General features: G+C 38.9%; 1 protein-coding gene across 1 annotated transcript; it reads right to left on the reverse strand.

The window, feature by feature from the left end:
* Positions 1 to 933: 933 nt before the first annotated feature.
* Positions 934 to 14,299, reverse strand: LOC134825442 (golgin subfamily A member 6-like protein 22). Its single transcript, XM_063837618.1, has 9 exons — positions 14,128 to 14,299; positions 13,000 to 13,128; positions 12,398 to 12,522; positions 5,179 to 5,556; positions 4,846 to 5,088; positions 4,183 to 4,542; positions 3,697 to 4,074; positions 3,348 to 3,606; positions 934 to 977 (listed from the first exon to the last, which is right to left on the reverse strand). Exons 1-9 carry the CDS (start codon positions 14,297 to 14,299, stop codon positions 934 to 936), a joined length of 2,088 nt encoding a protein of 695 aa, XP_063693688.1.
* Between the last annotated feature and the right edge of the window lie 12,181 nt (positions 14,300 to 26,480).

A 26,480-nucleotide genomic window follows, 5' to 3' on the forward strand; every position in this document is an offset into this window, starting at 1 on the left:
GTAGAACTAGGACTCCTCTCATGGTGAGGTCTTACTTCGCTATTTGAATTAGTTGTGAGAGTTGTTATCTAATCTAAAAATCAACCTATGATATAAGTTATTATAATAACTATGGTAACCATAACTTAGTATTAATAACTAAAGAATAGCATATACATATAGAGAAATTTAATTTTAACACCTGTAGTTAGATTTGACTTGTACTTGTAAAATTGTAGTTCATGCAACCTATGTCCCATAAAAATCCTGCTCAGATAAACAGCTGTGTCACTGATAAGAGTAAGACCAAAGACCTCGATCTTCATTTTTCCGCAGATGCGATAAATATCTGCTTTTACCTAAACACACATAAACTGATCACAAAAAGTAAACATAATGCTCCAACATGATCTGAATGAGCTCTAATCTTAGCTCCAAGTTAACCACAAATAAAATTAGTAATTAGCGCAGACTTGTTAAATACAAAGAAGCTTTGTAAGTCGCTTTTACAAGTATACCAGCTGGTAACAAGGTAATCGGAAGTGAGACAGTTTTTCATTCAACGTAACAAACGATTTCAGCCGGATCGGACAAATCTTTATTTCTACCAACGTGAACAACAAATCAGTGCACTGCCATCTGTACGCGCCTCAACACACTGTTCTTTAAACCAAGTTAGCTTTAATACAAACATAGTTTTTCACGAAATATTTTACTGGTATGAAACCCCTAATCATCGATTACCACCAAATTTCACCGCTATTACAACTCCCTGCAACTCCATTCTGCAACTCCAAGCCTTAATTCCGCCTATAATGGATGTGTAATGAGCTGTGCAGAAAATCACGTTGAGTTAGGGGTTTCATTATTAAATTAATCATTTATCAATTATTGTTAAGTTAATTATTACTATTATATTTTATCACTATTGATTATACAACAGTCCCTTCAGGACTAAACAGGGCGCTTGTTGAGTTGTTGTTCCTCCTTTATAGGAACTACAAAAATCACACTTCAACAGACGGGAAGTACGTCATGTATCTCAATTTAATGTTACAGGACGATGATGTGCCATTTAATCGTTAAGTTTTCACAAGCATCTGCTCTTACTGAGATTCCAAGCCTTAGTTTTAAATACACGCTGTATAGATGTTCTTGTAAACCGCTACAGTCCGTCTGTTGAAGTTTTCAATGTAGATTTATAACAATAACAGTTAGCTGAAATTCACTTTGAATGAAGAAGAATCATCAAAAGGTTACTCTATATTTTGCACTAAGCTGACTGAGCTGTTCAGGACCTGGCGAAAACTATAACCGGCAAGTAATAGGAATTTTAATTTAAATGCCATTTGCGGGGATGTGTTTTAATATTTGTCTACGTTTCACTCGTGAGCTTGCTTTTAGATTAGACGGAGGTGGGTTTGGAATGTCTTTTAATTTCCAATCACTTTTCAATATCATCTTAGCTAAAATATTTTTTAGATTATGGAGCTATGAAACTTACGACATTACTGATTCTGTTGAATCTTGGTAAACCAGAGAGATTTCCATCATCACCACAGAGTACTACGACATGGACATCACCATTCACCACAAGCACAAAAGCTTCAATTATCCCAGGTATTATATAACTTATATTATTACGTATACAAATTAAAATCGACTACTACATCAGTTTAACCCATATTCTTCCACGGTACTTTTAAAAGTACGGTTCTTAAACAGTGACCTAACTTGTCTCGTGACAAATATTTTTTGATACAGTTTTTTGCATTAGGTTAGAAAAGGTCTGCTGATGATTTTAACACCCTGGCCAGATGGTTAAAAAAAGCAAGAAATTTATAGGATGTTGGCAAAGGTGGTCAAAAATGGTACTTTGAAAAATGGTAAATTCTCGGTACCACCAGCCAATTCTCCAACTTTGATGGATCCCAAATTTGTTTTTTTAATATTGCCTAAACGATTGTGCAATAAATATGCAATAATGTGGGGCGACATAAAAATCATTAATTGCCTCTAATTGAGATGTTAATTGGGTGTACTTTCAAAAGTACATCATTCTAGACAATGATGTACTTTTAAAAGTACGTACTTTTAAAAGTGCATTATCTTCGAATATTGTACTTTTAAAAGGACAGGTTTCACGAAAAATGTACTTTTAAAAGTACAGGTTTATAATTTATATAGACTACACAATGTGTGCTGGCATGATTAACGTCGGTAAGACTGTAATGGCAGGTAAATTGTTCTGAATCAGAACGGAAGACACAACAGAAATTTTCTGTTGTGACTTCTGGATTTAGTCGATCTTGAAGGATCCACGTTTTCACCCGGTTATTCCACGTCTTCCAGAGCGGCCTCAATATACTTTTACTTAATGCGGGGGGGGGGGGGGGTGGGTCATATTTTCTTCCAAAACACAGTTAGTACTTTTGTACTAAGTGGTGGGTCTGCTGCTCATTTCCCAGAAAATCAGTTAGTACAAGGTACTAAGGGGGTGTCCAACCCCAAAAAATCCATTTTACCTCAAATTTCAATTTTGGGAATGGGTTTTTTTTTGGGTTTTGAGGTTTTTTTCCTTTTTTTTGGGTTTTTTTATTTTGTTTCCTTTTTTTGTAACTTTTTATTTGATTCGACTGCATTGAAAACAAAATCCCTATTAAATAGTGGGTAGACTTTGTCCATTTCCCAATGTTTAATGAGCTGTTTAAAGCAATTTATGGGTGGGTATCTTATTTTATATACCAAAACACAGTCAGTACCGTGATTTCTCAACAGTTAGTACCGCAAAAGGGGTGGGTGTCCTAAATATTATCCGAAAAAAAAAGTTAGTACCGCGAAGGGGGTGGGTGGGTCTTTTTTGTAAATTCCAAAGTTGCACTTAGTCGACGTCACGTACGGCACTTGGTACCTGATCCCCCACCCCCCCCCCCCCCCCCCCCCCCCCCCCCCCCGCTTAATGTTCATAATCCTAGATCTTGTAACTGGTTTCCGAATTCCGATGTATGTTAACTATTAAATACTGACATGATTGTGTGCCATCAGCATTCAGCAATCTGCTGTTCCAACATAAGATTCCTTTCCTTGTTGTCTATGCATTTCCTCAGCTGAGTTGTTCTGTTCCTCTAGAACTCTCTCCACCTCTGCTACTCTCTTCTGCTCCTCTAGAACTCTCTCAGCTTCTGCTACTCTCTCCTGCTCCTCAAGAACTCTCTCAGCTTCTGCTACTCTCTTCTGTTCCTCTAGAATACGCTCAGCTTCTGCTACTCTCTTCTGTTCCTCTATAACTCTCTCAGCTTCTGCTACTCTCGTCTGTTCCTCTAGAATTCTCTCCACCTCTGCTACTCTTTTCTGTTCCTCTAGAATACGCTCAGCTTCTGCTACTCTCTTCTGTTCCTCTAGAACTCTCTCAGCTTCTGCTACTTTCGTCTGTTTCTCTAGAATTCTCTCCACCTCTGCTACTCTCTTCTGTTCCTCTAGAATACGCTCAGCTTCTGCTACTCTCTTCTGCTCCTCTAGAACTCTCTCAGCTTCTGCTACTCTCGTCTGTTTCTCTAGAATTCTCTCCACCTCTGCTACTCTCTCCTGTTCCTCTAGAATACGCTCAGCTTCTGCTACTCTCTTCTGCTCCTCTAGAACTCTCTCAGCTTCTGCTACTCTCTTCTGTTCCTCTAGAACTCTCTCAGCTTCTGCTACTCTGTTTTGTTCCTCTAGAACTCTCTCAGCTTCTGCTACTCTCTTCTGCTCCTCTAGAACTCTCTCAGCTTCTGCTACTCTCGTCTGTTTCTCTAGAATTCTCTCCACCTCTGCTACTCTCTTCTGTTCCTCTAGAATACGCTCAGCTTCTGCTACTCTCTTCTGTTCCTCTAGAACTCTCTCAGCTTCTGCTACTTTCGTCTGTTTCTCTAGAATTCTCTCCACCTCTGCTACTCTCTTCTGTTCCTCTAGAATACGCTCAGCTTCTGCTACTCGCTTCTGCCCCTCTAGAACTCTCTCAGCTTCTGCTACTCTCGTCTGTTTCTCTAGAATTCTCTCCACCTCTGCTACTCTCTTCTGTTCCTCTAGAATACGCTCAGCTTCTGCTACTCTCTTCTGCTCCTCTAGAACTCTCTCAGCTTCTGCTACTCTCGTCTGTTCCTCTAGAATTCTCTCCACCTCTGCTACTCTCTTCTGTTCCTCTAGAATACGCTCAGCTTCTGCTACTCTCTTCTGCTCCTCTAGAACTCTCTCAGCTTCTGCTACTCTCGTCTGTTTCTCTAGAATTCTCTCCACCTCTGCTACTCTCTTCTGTTCCTCTAGAATACGCTCAGCTTCTGCTACTCTCTTCTGTTCCTCTAGAACTCTCTCAGCTTCTGCTACTTTCGTCTGTTTCTCTAGAATTCTCTCCACCTCTGCTACTCTCTTCTGTTCCTCTAGAATACGCTCAGCTTCTGCTACTCGCTTCTGCCCCTCTAGAACTCTCTCAGCTTCTGCTACTCTCGTCTGTTTCTCTAGAATTCTCTCCACCTCTGCTACTCTCTTCTGTTCCTCTAGAATACGCTCAGCTTCTGCTACTCTCTTCTGCTCCTCTAGAACTCTCTCAGCTTCTGCTACTCTCGTCTGTTCCTCTAGAATTCTCTCCACCTCTGCTACTCTCTTCTGTTCCTCTAGAATACGCTCAGCTTCTGCTACTCTCTTCTGCTCCTCAAGAACTCTCTCAGCTTCTGCTACTCTCTTCTGTTCCTCTAGAATACGCTCAGCTTCTGCTACTCTCTTCTGTTCCTCTATAACTCTCTCAGCTTCTGCTACTCTCGTCTGTTCCTCTAGAATTCTCTCCACCTCTGCTACTCTTTTCTGTTCCTCTAGAATACGCTCAGCTTCTGCTACTCTCTTCTGTTCCTCTAGAACTCTCTCAGCTTCTGCTACTTTCGTCTGTTTCTCTAGAATTCTCTCCACCTCTGCTACTCTCTTCTGTTCCTCTAGAATACGCTCAGCTTCTGCTACTCTCTTCTGCTCCTCTAGAACTCTCTCAGCTTCTGCTACTCTCGTCTGTTTCTCTAGAATTCTCTCCACCTCTGCTACTCTCTCCTGTTCCTCTAGAATACGCTCAGCTTCTGCTACTCTCTTCTGCTCCTCTAGAACTCTCTCAGCTTCTGCTACTCTCTTCTGTTCCTCTAGAACTCTCTCAGCTTCTGCTACTCTGTTTTGTTCCTCTAGAACTCTCTCAGCTTCTGCTACTCTCTTCTGCTCCTCTAGAACTCTCTCAGCTTCTGCTACTCTCGTCTGTTTCTCTAGAATTCTCTCCACCTCTGCTACTCTCTTCTGTTCCTCTAGAATACGCTCAGCTTCTGCTACTCTCTTCTGTTCCTCTAGAACTCTCTCAGCTTCTGCTACTTTCGTCTGTTTCTCTAGAATTCTCTCCACCTCTGCTACTCTCTTCTGTTCCTCTAGAATACGCTCAGCTTCTGCTACTCGCTTCTGCCCCTCTAGAACTCTCTCAGCTTCTGCTACTCTCGTCTGTTTCTCTAGAATTCTCTCCACCTCTGCTACTCTCTTCTGTTCCTCTAGAATACGCTCAGCTTCTGCTACTCTCTTCTGCTCCTCTAGAACTCTCTCAGCTTCTGCTACTCTCGTCTGTTCCTCTAGAATTCTCTCCACCTCTGCTACTCTCTTCTGTTCCTCTAGAATACGCTCAGCTTCTGCTACTCTCTTCTGCTCCTCTAGAACTCTCTCAGCTTATGCTACTCTCTTCTGTTCCTCTAGAGTCTAGAACTCTCTCAGCTTCTGCTACTCTCTTCTGTTCCTCTATAACATTCTCAGCTTCTGCTACTCTCGTCTGTTCCTCTAGAATTCTCTCCACCTCTGCTACTCTCTTCTGTTCCTCTAGAACTCTCTCAGCTTCTGCTACTCTCTTCTGTTCCTCTAGAACTCTCTCAGCTTCTGCTACTCTCTTCTGTTCCTCTAGAACTCTCTCAGCTTCTGCTACTCTCTTCTGTTCCTCTAGAATACGCTCAGCTTCTGCTACTCTCTTCTGTTCCTCTAGAATACGCTCAGCTTCTGCTACTCTCTTCTGTTCCTCTAGAATACGCTCAGCTTCTGCTACTCTCTTCTGTTCCTCTATAACATTCTCAGCTTCTGCTACTCTCGTCTGTTCCTCTAGAATTCTCTCCACCTCTGCTACTCTCTTCTGTTCCTCTAGAACTCTCTCAGCTTCTGCTACTCTCTTCTGTTCCTCTAGAACTCTCTCAGCTTCTGCTACTCTCTTCTGTTCCTCTAGAACTCTCTCAGCTTCTGCTACTCTCTTCTGTTCCTCTAGAATACGCTCAGCTTCTGCTACTCTCTTCTGTTCCTCTAGAACTCTCTCAGCTTCTGCTACTCTCTTCTGTTCCTCTAGAACTCTCTCAGCTTCTGCTACTCTCTTCTGTTCCTCTAGAATACGCTCAGCTTCTGCTACTCTCTTCTGCTCCTCTAGAATACGCTCAGCTTCTGCTACTCTCTTCTGTTCCTCTAGAATACGCTCAGCTTCTGCTACTCTCTTCTGTTCCTCTAGAATACGCTCAGCTTCTGCTACTCTCTTCTGCTCCTCTAGAATACGCTCAGCTTCTGCTACTCTCTTCTGCTCCTCTAGAATTGTCTCAGCCTCCTCTAGAATTGTCTCAGCCTCTGTTTAATTAAGTAACGCACCTCCATAAGTACACTATTCATTAAACCCGTACTTTTAAAAGTACATTATTTATTAAACCCGTACTTTTAAAAGTACATCATTCAAATATGATGTACTTTTAAAAGTACGATGCAATGTTCCAAAAAAGCAAGCTCCAACAATGAACTTTTAAAAGTACGGGTCGAAAAAGCTATAAAAAATATAAATTTTTTCAAAATAATTATTGCACCGTCGGAGTTGGTACCTCAGTGCTTAGGAAACAAAATTTCATCAAAAAATTCGAACGTTTAGAGTTGTTGGTATTATATGGGTTAAAGACAGTTATTTTTGTTTTGGGTAAATTAATGGAAACGTTAGCTTATTGAGTGTCACTCTTGAAAACACTTTGCAGAATCGTGCAGTTTTCAAGAAGAAACAGGATTTTTGAAGCAGGTATGTTCGAGACGAAGGAATCACTACACGCTCTATAAGTGTCACAACACAGAGGAATATTATTGGACGAACAAATGGCAAGAAGTGTCAGTTTTATGTTCAGATGATCCGCACTATTATCAGGCTTGCACTGGTCACCACACTACAGTAGATAATATGGAGATAACAAATAGCAACATTCTTTGTGGAGGATTTATGTGTGAGACTAAATTTGGTATGATCGAGAACACATTAAAATATGATAATACAATTTGCAATGGACGATCTGACTGTGTCAATACAAAACTAGATGAAGAGGGATGCAGCGAAATGATAGCTATGCCGGGTGGGGACAAGATAGTGTCCAACAAAATCTGTAATGATGTGTGTGATGCAGGCTACTGTGAAGACGAGGCTACATGTAACGGATACAGTTACGGTATGTATTGTGACGCTAGGCATACGCCAGGAATAGTAAACTACTTACCACCATTTTTAATATGTAGTGGAGATAAGAACTGTGTTAACGGAGAGGACGAAGCTAACTGTACCGTAACTAATGAAACACAGTACACTTGTGAACATTACAGAAGTAAACTTACAGTACCAGTAAACAACTTTACAAGATGTACAGTGTTAACCGATTACAACACGTACTGCAGTGATTATGCTTCATATCACACAAACTGTTCAGATCCCGCAAGAGTAGGGGTAAGGTGTCTTGTTAACGGATACTTGTCCTCTGTATCAAAATATATGATCTGCTTGGGTAGGAAGGCAATATGTGACGATAACTTTGAGAACCAGTGCTTACAAACCTCTGTTCAGTGTACTGTTCACAGGCACTTCATGTGTGATGGTCAACCAGACTGCAATGATAAAAGTGATGAAACTGGTCTTATATGCAACACCACGACACTGGAAAAGTGTGAAAGACACGGCGGCCAGAAAAGGGAACTTCCAATACCTCTAGCTTGGTTAAGAGACGGGGTTAAGGACTGTTTGAATGGAATCGACGAATATGACAGATGGCCCACTTGTGGGAGCAACATATCATTACGATTTGTTACCAGCAACGACAAGTGTGAAAATGTGTTCCTTTGTCCATGGGGTGACCCTGGATATGTGGGATTTAGTAAACTATGCGATGGAGTTGAAACATGCGGAAATGAAAATATGATCTGCTCTGAGTCCCGCAAACAACCGAAACTGTCCACAGTCGTTTTATCAACTGATAGAAGCCTAACAAAGCATTTATCATACTGCATAAAGGGGATAAAAAACACACAAAACTTCGAAAATCATTGCTTCACTATCAGCATGTTTAGATTATCAAATGAAAACGTTTACGGAGGAACCAATACAACGGTTATCATGCCAAACATTCTTCAAGATTGTGACCACATGTTTGGAGAACAATATTTGTACACTAGTTGTGCAGACAAGTGTTTCAGTTCCTCTTGTCCACTGAGAAATATCCCTAGATATGAGGCTTGTCCAGCACAATATCAAAATAGAATAGGGACGATATTCAATAACGAATACCTAACATTTGTCACAAAATCATATGAAGATATTTATACGAACAAGTATTTTGTCTGTGACAACAATATCACTTGCATTGATTATTCCCAAGTATGCAATCTCATCGATAATTGCGGGGATGGCTCGGATGAGGAGAGCTGCACAAATAATTTCAAGTGTGACGGTAGCTACATACCGGTGACAAAGAAATGTGACGGATCATTTGACTGCCTGGATTTAACGGACGAATGTAATAACCAGTGTTCAAGACAGATTCTAGAAGGGAGTGCTCTCAAATGTTCATCGTGGGTTATAGGATTTCTAGCCGTCCTGGCAAATCTTATCATCCTGTCCAAAAATACTGGAACTCTGAAGAACTGTAAAACCACCGTAGCTCTGTTCAATAAGTCCCTTATTATGATGATATCTTTTGGAGACCTTTTAGTTGGTATCTACTTATTCGTCATATCAGTTTATGATGGTGTAATCTTCAAGGAACAATATTGTACTCAGCAGATTGGTTGGATTACCAGCATCCACTGTTCAATTATTGGTGTTCTTAGCACCATAGGATCTCAAGTCTCGCTTTTTGCTATGTGTGCACTGAGCCTCACCCGAATTTATGGAATAAAAAATTCTATGAGAATTCCGGGAGAAGTTACCTTAATAAAATCACTCCAAGTTGCAGGAGGTGTTTTTATGATGACGTTGGCGTCCATTATCATTGCTGTTATCCCAATTATCTCCAAATTTGAGGATTTCTTCGTCAATGGAGTAAAATATGCAGAAGAGATAAAGATATTTATTGGAACAATGAACAAGCAGACGCTATTTGCCGTCTTTCAAGGATACTTTGGTAGAATGAAAGAAACAACACTAAGTTGGCATTTGATCAACAAAATGATGTCCGAGATGTATTCTCACGATAATGGGTATGAAGATTACACAAAAAACATACAAAAGGTAGATTTCTATGGAAATGATGGAGTCTGCCTCTTCAAATATTTTGTCAAAGAAAATGATCCACAGAGGCACTTGGTATGGGCAATTCTTGCCCTGAACTTTGTTTGCTTCTTTTTCATTACAGCTTCATACTTAATAATTGGCATCATATCTCACAAATCTTCTAAAAGTTTGACTCAGTCAGGAGGGAACCGACAGATAACTCAACGCAATAGAAAAATGAACTTAAGAATCACCATCATCATCACTACAGATTTCCTTTGCTGGGTGCCCTTCATAGTGATATGTGTCCTACATTCCCTTGATGTCCTAGATGCAACACCCTGGTATGGCCTGTTTTCCATGATTATTCTACCCATCAACTCAGTCATAAACCCACTAATCTATGATGACACTGTAACAAACCTTATTAGCGTACCTATCCAAAGACTCGGAACCCTAATCGCTGGTTCAAGAATTTACCGAGAGTTAAGTCTAAGATTTCAACGATTATCAACAGTTAACACCATTGAGCTAGATTGTGTAACAGTGCAAGACGGAGAACTTCCAGGCACAGCAGAGATGACTGGAGAACGAGACAACGAACAAATGATTACCCAACTCTGAGACGAACAAGGGAGCAATGACGAGAGAGACAAAGCTGAACAACAATGACTAAGTTAGATGATTTATCTCGTAAGATCAGAAATCATCGACTTTAATCTAATATGCTGCATTTAAGCAGATGGGAGTTGAAAGAAGCAGACAAAATTATTTAGGAGAGTCAATTAAACAGGACTACGTTCAAAGTGATGATTATCATATGTAAATTGAATGGAAGAGTGGATTGCTTTTAAGGCCCACCCAAACTTTTAATGCGATTTGGGCGTGCTTATACCTTAAAAAGCCAAGACCAGCACTGTAAATAGAAAATAGAGTACTTACAAAGGTATTTTATGATCATTTCATGATAATATAGACAAAAGGTCGAATGAATTGGGGTTCTTTTCATGCGTATAAAGTATATTTGAGGCTGATATTATATTGTTATGATCTCAATTCGATTACTTATCTTTACAAACACTTACTTATAATGAGTGATGATTATCCCATTAAATTATAAGTGGTTAAGGTAATAACTTATTCAAATTATCACAAAAATTCCCACAATTTCTTTTATAACTTTTTGGAAATCCATTGATCGAAAGGCTCATTTTGAATAAGGTATTACTAGACACTACTATCGTTATTATTTTTGCTGATTATATCGTACACTGTTATATTTTAAAGATACTTTTAAAAGAGGCTAATAATTATAAAACCAAATTCAAAAGAAGAAAAAAAGGGAAAACAAAAAAGGAGAAAAAAAACTCATCGTCTGAAATAACGGACAATATATGAATCTGAATTAAAGTATTGATTATAATGCTATGTTATTTTAAAATAATTAGAACATTTATTGAATTATTGAATTATGCTGATATTTTAGTATTTAGAACATTAATCAAAGATACGACTTTTAAGTGTTTTGATAATAATTCTAGAATGGCCGTGGTCAAAAGGAGAAAACTAATAGTATTCTTTGAAAGTCACTTTTAAAAAATTAAATACGGTATTACTAGATACAAATAATTTGAGGACAACATGACACTACAAAGCATTGATCATAACATATGGACAGAACTGAACAAGAACACAAACTAATTCAAAGACTGAGGAAACAGGAGGACTCTGCAACCCAGGAATCAACAACTCATTCGCTCAATAATTGGTTTGGTATCGACGTTACATACTATGTTTTCCCCGACTTATAAAAAAAATTATTAATCTATATTTAATATATAAATATATTTTAAACCTCTTTTAAACCATTCCAGTACATTGTGCATAAAATTGAAGATTTAAAATTTAGGAAACATGTGCAAGGATGAAGGATATAACCGATCTGATATTCATCGTAAATAATAAAATACTCTAGCACAATTATTGTAACTGCAGTTTTGCAGAACTCCAAATGCTTAATGAACACTTTTGCAGGTACCACCCGTATTCACACTCAAAATGGAGTTTCGTCAGTTTCCGATACGAGACTGGGACGGGTTCTATAAACAAACAAACAACAAACAGTATACCTTATCTACGGTAGATATTATGTACTTGGACAGAGTGTAAAACGTGTGTACATCACCGTTTCATGTAATATATAATACCAATTAATTTAGCATTTTAACTAGAATGAACCATTTATAATTGTATACTAACGTTTATACCAATTTTAGCCTGAAGATGGCGTTGACACCGAAAATTTGCCTACATTCTTAACTTCCTGTTTCATTTGTCCTTATCTCTTCCAACCGGATATTATCCAACTATCAATACACACACGTGTTCAGGTAAGCAGTGAGAATTTTAAAGGATTAAATTTCAGCATTTCTTCAAAACGATAATTAAAGGAGGTAATTTTCTCCGAATATCAAATTTCCTTCCATTCTCAGTGTCACATACCTACAGTTATGTATAAAATGATGTCGAATGGAATATGTGTAATACATGTTGAGCAGAGTAATGGTCACTAGTTAGATAAATTATAAATGTAATGATTAATATGTCGGAAACAATTTGAACCCTTTGAGAGAATACACAAACATAAAACTCATCTACAAAGAACACAATGATGTGGTACTTATAAAGTAAGAGTATTTTAACAGTCACAGAGATAAGTCCGCCGGAGGTATTATTCACATGACAATGTATTATGTAAGCTAGGTAAAAGGTATGTTAATCTGATACTTGGTTAAAATCTAATCGTTATAGGGAGATATCATACACCCGCTGCAACCACCAATAATAACTAGAATACCAAAACTAGTTATCAATATCGTGAATATATATCGTGACCTCGTGAGGGGTAAAAGAAGTAAGGTATAACCTGCTCATGCTCATAGAAGCGACGTTATTCCAAGAGTTCGAATAAGGGTCATACATCTCAACTGTAGACAAGTGGGATAGCCCGTCAAACCCGCCTGGGAGTTAAAATTAATTGGTTAATTAGCAAATATTAAACCAAATTATTTTTGATTAGCTATGTATCAGTAAATTTGATATTTTTAGATTTAATCTACTTTGATTAAATTATTTTTGATTAGCTTTATATTTTTGATAAGCTTTGTATCAGTAAATTTGATATTTTTAGATTTAATCTACTTTGATTAAATTATTTTTGATTAGCTTTATATTTTTGATAAGCTTTGTATCAGTAAATTTGATATTTTTAGATTTAATCTATGTTGATTAAATTTAATCAATTGTGTTCTTAATGCAATAGTAAAATTATTTATGATTTATGGAGGGCTAGAAGTAGAATTCAAATTTTAAAACAAGGTTGATTAAGGATGAGGCGAAATTTAGGATTGGGGATAGCCTTCAAATAACCGGTGCATATAATAATGGCCTGCCCCCACCTGCATACTGCATCAGATAGAGTAAAAAAGGGCACATACCAACAGCGTAGATCTTTTTATCGAGGGAAGCAGCTCCGAGTGCAAATCTGCAGGTTTGGAGTGTAGCAATGGGCTCCCAACTGTTGGTATTGTCGTGGTACACCTCACACTGACTCAATAATTTAGTGCCTGTGGGATTAGTTAGAGTAAAGGATGTAAGAAGAGATATAAGAAGAGATATTCAGTAAGAATGCTGATGATCATGAAGACATGAAAAAGAATGCAGCTTAAAAGCATCATTACTGACTTGTCGAATTCAATATTCATACTCAACGTCAGCTAACGTAGTCCACAAATTCATATTGCATAAAATTTACTGAACTAGTTTATATGTTTTCGAACTTAACGCTAACAGTAACAGTACAATGGCTATTCATATTCAGCAGATAATTACTGTAAGAGAATGATACATCGTCATCAACTAGCTGACTCTAAAAGGCAATCGGAATTTTAAAGCTCTAACTCAATTATTTCATGAGACGCAGGTTAAAGCCACACATCAAAATTCTAAACCTCATCTCTCTAAACATCATCTCTCTAAACCTCATCTCTCAACCTCATCTCTCTAAACCTCATCTTTCTAAACCTCATCTCTCCAAACCTCATCTTTCTAAACCTCATCTCTCTAAACCTCATCTCTCTAAACCTCATCTCTCTAAACCTCATCTCTCTCAACCTCATCTCTCTCAACCTCATCTCTCTAAACCTCATCTCTCTAAACCTCATCTCTCTAAACCTCATCTCTCTAAACCTCATCTCTCTAAACCTCATATCTCTAAGCATCATCTCTCTAAACCTCATCACTCTAAACATCATCTCTCTAAACCTCATCTCTAAACCTCATCTCTAAACCTCATCTCTCTCAACCTCATCTCTCTCAACCTCATCTCTCTAAACCTCATCTCTCTAAACCTCATCTCTCTAAACCTCATCTCTCTAAACATCATCTCTCTAAACCTCATATCTCTAAGCATCATCTCTCTAAACCTCATCACTCTAAACATCATCTCTCTAAACCTCATCTCTAAACCTCATCTCTAAACCTCATCTCTCTCAACCTCATCTCTCTAAACCTCATCTCTCTAAACCTCATCTCTCTAAACCTCGTCCCCCCTCACTACTACTCACCATCATAACCCCCGACAGCGTATATCTTATCGTTAAGATTAGTAACCCCAGCTCCCCTTCTAGCTGAGATCATCCTCCCCATACTACTCCACGTGTTGGTGGACTGGTTGTAGCATTCTACTGTGTCAATTCTAAACCTCATCTCTCTAAACCTCATCTCTCTAAACCTCATCTCTCTAAACCTCGTCCCCCCTCACTACTACTCACCATCATAACCCCCGACAGCGTATATCTTATCGTTAAGATTAGTAACCCCAGCTCCCCTTCTAGCTGAGATCATCCTCCCCATACTACTCCACGTGTTGGTGGACTGGTTGTAGCATTCTACTGTGTCAATTCTAAACCTCGACTATCTAAACCTCATCTCTCTAAACCTAATCTCTCTAAACCTCGTCCCCCCTCACTACTACTCACCATCATAACCCCCGACAGCGTATATCTTATCGTTAAGATTAGTAACCCCAGCTCCCCTTCTAGCTGAGATCATCCTCCCCATACTACTCCACGTGTTGGTGGACTGGTTGTAGCATTCTACTGTGTCAATCTCTCTAAACCTCATCTCTCTAAACCTCATCTCTCTAAACCTCATCTCTCTAAACCTCGTCCCCCCTCACTACTACTCACCATCATAACTCCCGACAGCGTATATCTTATCGTTAAGATTAGTAACCCCAGCTCCCCTTCTAGCTGAGATCATCCTCCCCATACTACTCCACGTGTTGGTGGACTGGTTGTAGCATTCTACTGTGTCAATTCTAAACCTCATCTCTCTAAACCTCATCTCTCTAAACCTCATCTCTCTAAACATCATCTCTCTAAACCTCATCTCTCCTCACTACTACTCACCATCATAACCCCCGACAGCGTATATCTTATCATTAAGATTAGTAACCCCAGCTCCCCTTCTAGCTGAGATCATCCTCCCCATACTACTCCACGTGTTGGTGGACTGGTTGTAGCACTCTACCGTGTCAATTCTAAACCTCATCTCTCTAAACCTCATCTCTCCAAACATCATCTCTCTAAACCTCGTCCCCCCTCACTACTACTCACCATCATAACCCCCGACAGCGTATATCTTATCGTTAAGATTAGTAACCCCAGCTCCCCTTCTAGCTGAGATCATCCTCCCCATACTACTCCACGTGTTGGTGGACTGGTTGTAGCATTCTACTGTGTCAATTCTAAACCTCGTCCCTCTAAACCTCATCTCTCTAAACCTCATCTCTCTAAACCTCGTCCCCCCTCACTACTACTCACCATCATAACCCCCGACAGCGTATATCTTATCGTTAAGATTAGTAACCCCAGCTCCCCTTCTAGCTGAGATCATCCTCCCCATACTACTCCACGTGTTGGTGGACTGGTTGTAGCACTCTACTGTGTCAATTCTAAACCTCGACTCTCTAAACCTCATCTCTTTAAACCTCATCTCTCTAAACATCATCTCTCTAAACCTCATCTCTCTAAACCTCATCTCTCTAAACCTCGTCCCCCCTCACTACTACTCACCATCATAACCCCCGACAGCGTATATCTTATCGTTAAGATTAGTAACCCCAGCTCCCCTTCTAGCTGATATCATTCTCCCCATACTACTCCACGTGTTGGTGGACTGGTTGTAGCATTCTACTGTGTCAATTCTAAACCTCGACTATCTAAACCTCATCTCTCTAAACCTCATCTCTCTAAACATCATCTCTCTAAACCTCATCTCTCTAAACCTCATCTCTCTAAACCTCGTCCCCCCTCACTACTACTCACCATCATAACCCCCGACAGCGTATATCTTATCGTTAAGATTAGTAACCCCAGCTCCCCTTCTAGCTGAGATCATCCTCCCCATACTACTCCACGTGTTGGTGGACTGGTTGTAGCACTCTACTGTGTCAATTCTAAACCTCGACTCTCTAAACCTCATCTCTTTAAACCTCATCTCTCTAAACATCATCTCTCTAAACCTCATCTCTCTAAACCTCATCTCTCTAAACCTCGTCCCCCCTCACTACTACTCACCATCATAACCCCCGACAGCGTATATCTTATCGTTAAGATTAGTAACCCCAGCTCCCCTTCTAGCTGAGATCATTCTCCCCATACTACTCCACGTGTTGGTGGACTGGTTGTAGCACTCTACTGTGTCAATTGGGGAGATACCGTCAAACCCTCCTACCTGAAACACGATATATGTCAAAATAAATAATAAATATGTTAAATATAATATATTATATTAAATAATATATTATATTAAATATGTTAAATATATCAAATAAGTTAAATTTATAGTACGCTATTAGATGCGCAATGGAAGCCACAGTAGGCAATTGAATATGAGTGACACCGCGGATACTTGAGGCTATTAGTTGAGTTGCTTTCAAATGTGTGTTAATTAATTTAACCTTATTTGGTTTTTTTATAAATTTTATGAGACCCGTGTTTGGTTTAAACGTTCTGTTCCGATGGAAGAGAGAGGTTTTTAGGAGAACCACTGATCAGACATGGGCACCGTATTGTGTACATTATTCAGTTATATATAACTTATATATACCTTATACAATATTTTTGCCGCATAGGAGTGGGGTAGCAAATGTTTCGTAATTCTACAGAGTCGTCTTTTAAACATTAAATTGATTCCTTTTTATTTTGTTATGCGAGTCGATTTATAGTGTCCTGATTTACCGTGCCCTATTTCCCGGGAAATTCTCACTTTCTCCTTTTTATAATTTTATAATTTTAGTATGAAAAAACCCCAAAAGTTAACCAATTAAACTGTCCAAATTCCCATAGTCGGGGTTTGACTCAACTCTCAAGAAACCGCCTTAAATTTTAATAAGGAGAATAATATTATGTTTCATAGTCATTTTGGTAGTTGCAGTTCCAAATCAAAAGTTTTACTTGGAACTGAGAGACAACATAATCTCATTACAAGCAGCTGCCCAGTAATGTAGTAAATTATCTTGGATTCCAAGACAATTACTCATCAATAATAGATATTAAGTGGTTTTATGATAACATTATAATATATTCCAGGAATTATGAAAGATTGATGCATAACTGTCTCATTACTACACAATATATTATGTCTGTTGTATTAATTATCTATATTATGTTCCTGGTATTCTGTAAACCCTTATAGATTTTAATTAGCATTATTTTAATTAAATCTGTAAAGTCTCTGGACTTAGCTTCGGTCTCCGGATATCAAAGCATACCATTAAATTTCTTTGTAATCAATAATCAATCAGTTCTATTTTTAGTACTAAGATAGCTGGAACCTCGAATCACGATTAGGTTATTTTGGGAATTAAAGTTATAATCAAACGATTTACTTTACTTTATAGTTATTTCCTTTTCTTTGCAGTATTTCAATATTGATTGTAGAGTTTTAACTAATAATGCTATTTCTGAAAATTCTGATATATTTGGTATATTGAGTAAATGTGCCGTCCAGGTGGTTGGTAAAGTGCCCCCGGGGAAGCCTCATCAGTACAGCGACGATCCAACTGTCGTTAAACTTTCAGCAGAGAGAAAGTCCCTTCAGCAAGAATGTAGTCTCACAGGGATAAGCGACAGGAGTGACCTCAGAAAAAGAATCAACCATCTCAAACGTACCATCAAAAAGAGGTTGAAATCCATCAACGAGGCCACTGCTAATGCCCTAGTAGATGTCATCAACAACACCGACAGCTGCAGAAGCATGTTTGAAGCGAATAGAACTTTGGCCCAGTGTAGGATGAAGAAAGACGGAGTGACTGTCCACGATGCAGACGGGAACACCTTAGGTTCTGACTCATTAAAAGCAGAAGCTATTAAAGAATACTTTAATAATGAGTTCAATGACAAAGATGAACCCCGCCTCCCAGCATTCATAGACCCTCCTGGAAGCCTCCTCTGTCCCATAACACCTGAAGAAGTTGGCCGTGCTGTTATGAAGCTGAAATCCGGTAGAGCGTGTGGCCCTGACGGTATACCTAATGAGCTAATGAAAGCTGCTGGATATCCCCTCCACTGTGAGTTGGCTAGGATCTATAATCTCTCCTTTGAGACCAACACATACATCCCAGCCATTGGAGAAGGCATCCTGACACCCCTTCAGAAGCCAGGAAAACCCAGAGGTCCGATAAAGTCTATCCGGCCCCTCACATTGCTAAATGGAACTAGAAAAGTCCTATCCCTCGTAGCCTTGAACAGAATCAATTACCACGTTGATATGTACACTGGACCTTGGCAGGCGGCATACAAGCAGGGTCGCAGTTGTGCTGACCTGGTATGGTCTCAGAGAATGTTGACATCAGTGGTTACCAGGCGCGAGTTTGAGTATAGTAAAATCAACATTGACATGACCGCTGCGTTTAATACTATCCGCAGACAGACCATCATCAACCTCCTCATTGATGCAGGATGCTCTAGAGACGACATTCGCCTAGTTCAGTACCTCCTCTCAAATACAAAGCTCAAGGTGACGGTCAACAGATCTGAGTCTGGTGAATTTGTGATTAATATTGGCGCTTACCAGGGAGACAGTCTGGCAGGTAAAGTGTTTACATTGACCCTTGCCGGTGCCCTGAATCACATCAGAGCCGTGATCAGTGTCACGATTCCTAGACCAAACCCCCCAGTCTCTGATAGAGGCCTCCCGTTAGAGTCCGCCTATGCTGACGATGCTGAGCTTCTGAGTGAAGATGGTCAGAGCCTGGTGAAGATACTAGAGATTGCCAGTGATATACTAAAGGATTGGAGTCTCTTTGTTAACGAATCAAAGACGGTGTTTACAAGAGTGTATTTGGCAGATACAGATGCTTTAGATGCCCATGGCAATAAAATTAGAGGAGATGAAGAGTGGCGAGAGTCAGTGCTATTAGGATCAAAGCTCTGCTCAGAAAGAGATATTGTCAACAGACGCAACAAAGCCAATGTTGCCTTCTACACCTACAAGAAAGTCTGGTTGAATAGTTCTGTTCAGATCAGTGAGAGTAGAAAGCTGAAGCTGTACGAAGCTCTTGTCACTTCAGTGTTGTTGTATAACTGTAGCAGCTGGGCTGCTCCTGAAACCGTAATGGCATCTGTCGACGTTCTTCAAAGGAAGCATCTGAGACAGATAATCAACACCTATTGGCCTACGGTTATCAGTAACGAGAATTTATATAAGAGATGTAATGTCAGACCCCTTACTGAAAGGATCAAGAAAGCAAGATGGAAGATGCTTGGGCACGTTCTCAGAAGCGGTGATGACACTCCCGCCTTCTTATCTTTCAGATTTGCATGTTTAGGATGTTTTGACTACAAAGGAAGGAGGGGCAGACCTCGTTCAAATTTATTTGATTTATTATTAAAAGACATTATGACAAAACAAATTATTGTGATTGTAAATAAAAGATTTAGTTTAAGTAATTTCAACGATTTAGTGTACAAAGCTCATGATAGACGTCTTTGGAGAAGTTATGGGTGAGTCGAGACTACTCGGCCACTCGATTTTATGATTTAATTTCTATTATCTTGTGTTTGCTGTAAATAGTTGATTAATAATTTCAAGACTGTCTTTTACTGATTAAAGATTTGTGCGCATTCCTGTTATTAATTTCACGAAAAGTTAGTATTTTGATTGATTTCTTTTTAAAGAGATTAAAACCTCGTACAAATCCTTTAATCAGTGCTCTACATTTTCCTGTTATAGATAATGAAATCATTATTTTTGTTTATTCTGAGTTATTTTTCTGCTGAATCGAAAACAGTCGGATATCAATATATTTTTTCTGTTAGCTAGATAGAATGAGTGCAATCAGGAGAATTAAAAATATACTGAAAAGGGTCTGTGATTTTCTAACCGCTCAATGGTTGCTAGAGTCAAGAAAATTGTTTTATCTGCCACTGAACCCTGTGATCCTATCATGAGGACCGGCAATAGCCATTGGATATATGCACTTGCAAGCTAGAATACTATTTGTCGAACTAGGTACGCTATTGGACTCTAGTTCGCCTGCTTCGACAGTACCGAAATACGGACAGGGGTCATTTCTGGCGAATTTAAATATGTCGAACATAGTGCGTGTCGAACTTGAGTACGTGTATCCCACTGAATACACTACTAGATAATTTTTCCATAACGTTCAGAACGTGGAGTGTGTTTTAGTGAACGTATGGTACAGAACATTTTAAGTAATTGAACGTTCCGTACGTGCACTACAACTATGTCTGTGACACATGTACAAACTTGTCTTTATGTAGTGCCATATTGTTTCGTTCAGACCATTGTATGACACTTGTTCATGTCGTTTTGTAACACAGATAGTTTGTTCACAGGTTACCGATATTTGAAAAACTGAGTGTGTCTGCTAAGATCTGAGGGAGGATTCAGTTATGCAATGCTCAATATCATTAATGAATATAAGGGAACAAGATCCGGCCCGTGGACTGTTCCCGGGGGGACACCACTGATGATCAGAGCGTAGAATTGACCATGTGGCCGTCGCCACTTCTGCTTGCTTACGGTCTGACTGAAATGATTTTCAATACATTTGTTGATTTTTGGATTTAAGCCATAGAGGTGATGTTTCCTGATTCAACAGTTTGTGGATCAACTTTATTCGAACGCCTTAGAGTAATCAAGATATTTAGAATCAAGTAGCTTGTTGGTAGGGACTCAAAAACGTCGTCGAAATGTGGATCAGCTGTGTAAGGCAGCTGCGGCCTGATCTAAAGCCATGCTGTTTGCTACAGAGCATGTTGTTCATTTCTAGTGTAAGACTAGTTTTTCCTTATGATTCTCAAACACCTTTGATTATATGGGAGGTGAGTGAAATGGGCCTGTTGTTGAGGAACGCCTTGCTATCTTTCTTGTGGTGCGGAGAACACGTTGGGTATTTTTAACAAAAAACTAAATGGGGGGGAATGGGGGGGTTATTCTACTTTTTACTCCAGATGCAAGGGATTGTTGACAGACAGATGGTTAGGAATCGCCATAGCATCTTTTGCAAGTCTTAATGTAGAGCAACTGGGATCTCATCAGGACCAGATGAAGCATTGGCTTATTTCTTCAGCTCGATAACATCATGATAGGAATTCCAGAATCTGATCCGTGACGGATAAGTTAAAATCCGGGGAGGGCATGATGCAGCGTCAACTCAGTTTGGGGTCGGTATTACGATAGAAACTGGTTGTAAAAGTCTGCATTTCATTTGGTGAGAACGGATGTTACTTGTTCTCAGCGAATAGGGCTTGCTGGATATTCCTTTTCTTTTTCGAAAAAACTTTTGGCATTAACTATAAAAGTACTTGGGTTTGCTTTTTACTTTGCTGCAAGCTGCTCTCGCGATACTGAAGGGTCTTGTTAATAGTCATCACGTATTCCTATGTGGGCCCAAAGCAAGCTTGTTTTGAAGAGATTTCAAACGAGTACTAGGGCAGTGAACGTCGTTCTTAGCATCACGAAGTTCTTTTGAAGCTTGCGCTTCTTTCTAGAAGGAATCCGAAAGTGATGCTCTGTCTCTACTGCAGTATAAGAGAATAAGCCTATTTTCTATCGGTAGAAAGTGTACTGCGAAGTATTTTCTTCTTTGTGCGTGTCACACAGTGTTCATGACATCTAGAAACTCCTTCCGACACTCCTGATTGTGGTGTTGATACTTCCCTGGAAATCATAAGCCGGGTGAGCACAAAACCCTACTGAATGTTGGGGGGGAATGGAGTCGAGCCACCATTTTGTTGGCAAGTAATAAACCATATCACTTTTAGAGTTTCAAATTGCGAAAAGAACTGTTTGACTAATCTTTAAGGTGAACAGATAATATTTGTAATAAATTACACGATGAAACCAACAGGAATCTTAAGACTCATTGTCTGAAAATCTAAGCAAGGAACTATTTTGGCTCGAGAATTGAGATAAATAGGCGACTTCTATACAGAAACTCTCGCGGAGTTTTAGGCCTTGAAAGTTGAAACGTGCTTGCATGCGCGCTAAAAACTCGTCAACATCGAGAACTTGTAAAATTGCGGGAAACGAATGGGTGTCGAAGTGTTAATATTTTAAATCTGATTAACTTTCCTTATGTTCGAACGTTAAAATCTTTTTTTTTTTGTAGCGAACGCGTTCACAATTCCAAAACTTTTTTAGTGAACGTTCCGTATTCACTAAAAACTAAAGCCGGGTGTCAATCAGAAGTAAATAATCATACTGTGACAATGACACAATTGTGTGGCCCGATATCCTAAAAAGAGTGGTAGATATTGACATATAATCCTTAATCTGTTTACGTGCTACTGCTATTAGTATTGGGATGAGATTGAGATGTTCCCGCCAAATTCATGCATGGCGGATTATCTATATTGGTTCCAATCGTCCATAATAGGAAATCTCACCAATTAGGCTGACAACTACTTTTAATGGATCTCCTCATCAATTGGCAGCAAAACTCTCAACTGCATGATCCTTATCAGTGAGAGAGACCGCTCGGGGTATTCTGATGATACAAATAAAAAATAAACTGAATGCATGCCTACGGTATCCGGTATAAGTATTCCAAGGGCCCATAAGTTGGCTGATTCGACACTATGAAAAAATTCATTCTTGCAGGAGTTATGCAAGGGGAATACGCTACCTATTTGTCATTAGATTGAATGGTGTATGCAAAAGTCATAGAGGTCGTGATCTTGGCTTTCCTGTTCAACTAGAGAATCAGGGGACTCCTGTGTCAATTAAGGAGTCAATTTACTGCTTGATCACAAAAGTCCGATACAGCAGCGGAAGCGCAAGATCTGCTGATGAGCATTCCGTCGGTGTGTACAAACAATGTCGGCTAAAAACTAGGTATAATTTGCGCACGATACTTTCAATATAGGGACTGATGAAATCAAGGCTGTTTGTGTATCAGATATCGAAAGGTCAAGTGATGTCATATATCAGTAGTCAATGACTAGACAGGGTTATGAAAATTACAATGAATTAAAATGGCGTCTGGATTGGACAGCTCAATAGCAAGTTCATTAATTGCCCTCTGAAAACCATTTGCTAGCTAAAGTAAAAAATGATTTTGTTAGGTTAAAAAAATACTAAAAAATAGTATGAAAATGGAAAATTAAGATTAAAAATTGAAAAAGAACTGAACTAACAAAAAGAATGACAAGACATTGCTAAAATACATATTCCGAAGTAAAAATTAATTCCCAAATTTTCCCCAAATGTTTAAATACTTGTCGACAAGATTTCAAAACCGTTTGCGCAGGCAGCAATATTTACGAACTAAATTTTTACAATCCAAATAAACTGTAAAAGAACTCTTAATACGAGCTAACGACTACTGACTAATAAATTTACCATAATACTGGCCTTTGGGATTATTCCAGGACCATCTATTTCTAATTAGGAATATTTATTGAATCAAAATTATATCGTTCTCTTGTCGTTAATGTTTTTTTTTTCTTAAAAAAATTCCACTTATAGTTACTGTTAGTGATAGTAAAACTAAGACTATTATCTAAAAGTCAGTTTCACGAACTGAAGTATTATTTTTTATTAATATCATCTCTGGATCATTTCACGTAAACTCGTTCTAATAGACCAAAAAATATATTGTTATATAGCATATGTTAAAACCTTGCTCTAGCATGTACTGGCATTATTGAACGCCAGTTTTTGATGTGTTACTTTTTCCTATTATTTATTAGTATTTCCTTTTGTTAAATTTGTGCGCCTTTTTGGAATCTGTATTAGAAAAATGTGAGCGTTCATGGGAGTGTGTGTACTATGAATACATTGCTTTGAATTGTATATTGAATTATATTGTATTTCAGTGCTATGTCAACCAGGCGGCAAATTTGAAAATGGGTTATGATGGGGTCCGTAGTCCCACTCAATCGTTGTGGACCCTAACTGTAACAGCCATTTGATACGCTTATAGTTATCAGATCAGCAACTAACCGTTATCAATGGGTCCTCAGCCATGGAACAATACAGCTCAACGGTGGCTCGGAAATGTATAATCTCATGGTCTTATAATGTACGTTCTTCATTGAAGTAGTCAGTAAAACAAGGAATGATACTTTGTTGGGGACTAAGGATTGTACGGATGAATCCCTAACGTCGGAAACATACCACCCAGGAATTACAAGCAGCAATTCTGCTAGTGCTAATAAATACAAAAGCCTGAGCGAGGTACGTTCACATGGTAAATTCATCTTCGTTGAATTTGCGTTTCTGGAACACTCTTGCATTTGTAATTGTTTTTAAAAGGAAACAAAAATGATGTACGTGACAAAAATTATTCCCCGCGCGGCGCGATTAGATTCTCTTTCAGTGTCACTCATTCGTTTTGGGTACTTCGCGCGTAAAATCATATTCGAACGTGTGCGTTCCTCTGTTCTCAGAATTAGGCACGGTAGTTTAATCTTTAACTTTAAATGTTTGGGAAAAAAACAGGGTGTTGTTATTCATGCTGGAATCCCTCAAAATGTGCTCTGATCGGGGGTTTCATGAGGGCTTGATTGGGGCTGTAAGACATGTGATCCACAGATTAGTACGCAACGAGAGCCCTAACGAGAACTGGTTCGGATCAAGGAATTCCATAATGACCTGCTATACGACAATACAGGATGTGAAACCTTCACATGCTCGGTATCATCAATCAGCTTGCGGGAATAATATAAAATAATATATCCGCAAACGCCTGTGTTTATCTTATACCACTATGTCTTTCCTCATCCATCGAGTTATTCCTGGCGAAAGAAAGGCAGCCGACAACGTCCTCTACGATGGTACCTCTACCACATTTACAGAAAGAAGGAAGGAAAGACCTACTTAACCCCCCCCCCCCCCCTTAATGTTTTACGTATTATTGTGTGAATTAATTTTATGTATCAGTATATATCTATTATTCTTTGACCAAATTTCTGCTTAAGGTCATTATCACGAAAATCTAATAATAATGAAACAAAAATAAAATAATTAAACTAATGAAATACGAATAATTATGCCTTTATTGCAAGTTCAGCAGGGATCTCATCAAAGTTGTTTGTCTAGATTTTAGAGGTAGTGATTTAGTCCGGTGTGATTCAGTCGAAAATATACCTCAATCCCTACCAATTTAAGGAGTGTTTTAAACGCTCCACAGGGACTTTCAATTCACCGCCACCTGCTTTGAGGGACGGTAAAGTTATAAATTTCAGTGCAGAATTACGGTGTCCTGCCTATTTAAGCTCAAAAAAGCTCTTCCTATTTACACCCGGAGGCGCCATATAGAGAATTTCCTTGGATAGCTGTCAGTGACGTCACGAGATATGGGATTGAGCGCGTTTACTGGTGGATATATAGCGCGTGACATTGAGCTATCATGCAGACCCGATTACGCACCATATAAGGCGTAATTAAAACTGCATCTAGCACGTGATATTTGAAAAAGCTAATACACATCCATATAAGGCGTAATTAAGAGCTTGGGTGCGGGAGTTGCAGGGAGTTGTAATAGCGTGAAATGGGTGGTAATTCGATGATTAGGGGTACACACAAGTAAAAATGTTTTTTTAAATGTGGTAAAAAAGCTAACTCTGGTTTAAGAAAAAGATGTGTGGGGACGCCGTACAGATGGCAGTGCACTGATTTGTTGTTCAAATGGTTAGAACAAAGATTTGTCCGAACCGGCTGAAATCGTTTTTACGTTGAAAACTGTCTCGATTACCTTGTTACCTAGCTAGTAACTTGGTATGAAGAGAGAGTGCAAACCAGACGAAAGAAAGGGACGAAGTCTCGGGGATCGGGGATGCGCCTACAATGGGATGAATATATAGAGGGCCTAGGTTTGCTCCCCGATCGGCAGTCCAAAAACACATTTTCTGAAATTTCTAATTTTCAAACTTTTCATCAGCCCTACGAACACACTGTGGAATGATAAAAAAAATGCGAGCGTGCTGAATTTCACTTACAAGCATTTAAAGAAAAAATTCTTTTTAAATGATCATTTTTGTATAATTTCCGACTTGTATCTCAAAATAAGGGGTTTTATTCGCAAAACCTTCCGAAAACAATTAACGACACTGTTCGACAAACTGGCGCTTTTGATGCATAAACACATTTTTCCATTAAAAATTTATCTTCGCCGCGTTCGCCTATAAAAATTTCAAAAATATATAAAGACTTTTATTGTTCAAAATGAAACTTCATGAGTGCAACAAACAAACAATATGTCAAATCTCATAACCAATAAAAACAATCAAATTGGATAAAAATCTTGTGTTAATTTTACAGTTAATTAAATTAAATTAAATTTTTTATTTTCAGAAGCATGTTCGGACAGCACCTTAGTAGATTGTGCGGAAGGACAAGTGTGCATTTCAACTCCGGTGGGATTCTCAGCTCTGGTCAGTGT

Source organism: Bolinopsis microptera, chromosome 13 (genome assembly GCF_026151205.1).
Source record: "Bolinopsis microptera isolate Bmic1 chromosome 13, MBARI_Bmic_1.0, whole genome shotgun sequence".
NCBI classification, from domain to species: Eukaryota; Metazoa; Ctenophora; class Tentaculata; order Lobata; family Bolinopsidae; genus Bolinopsis; species Bolinopsis microptera.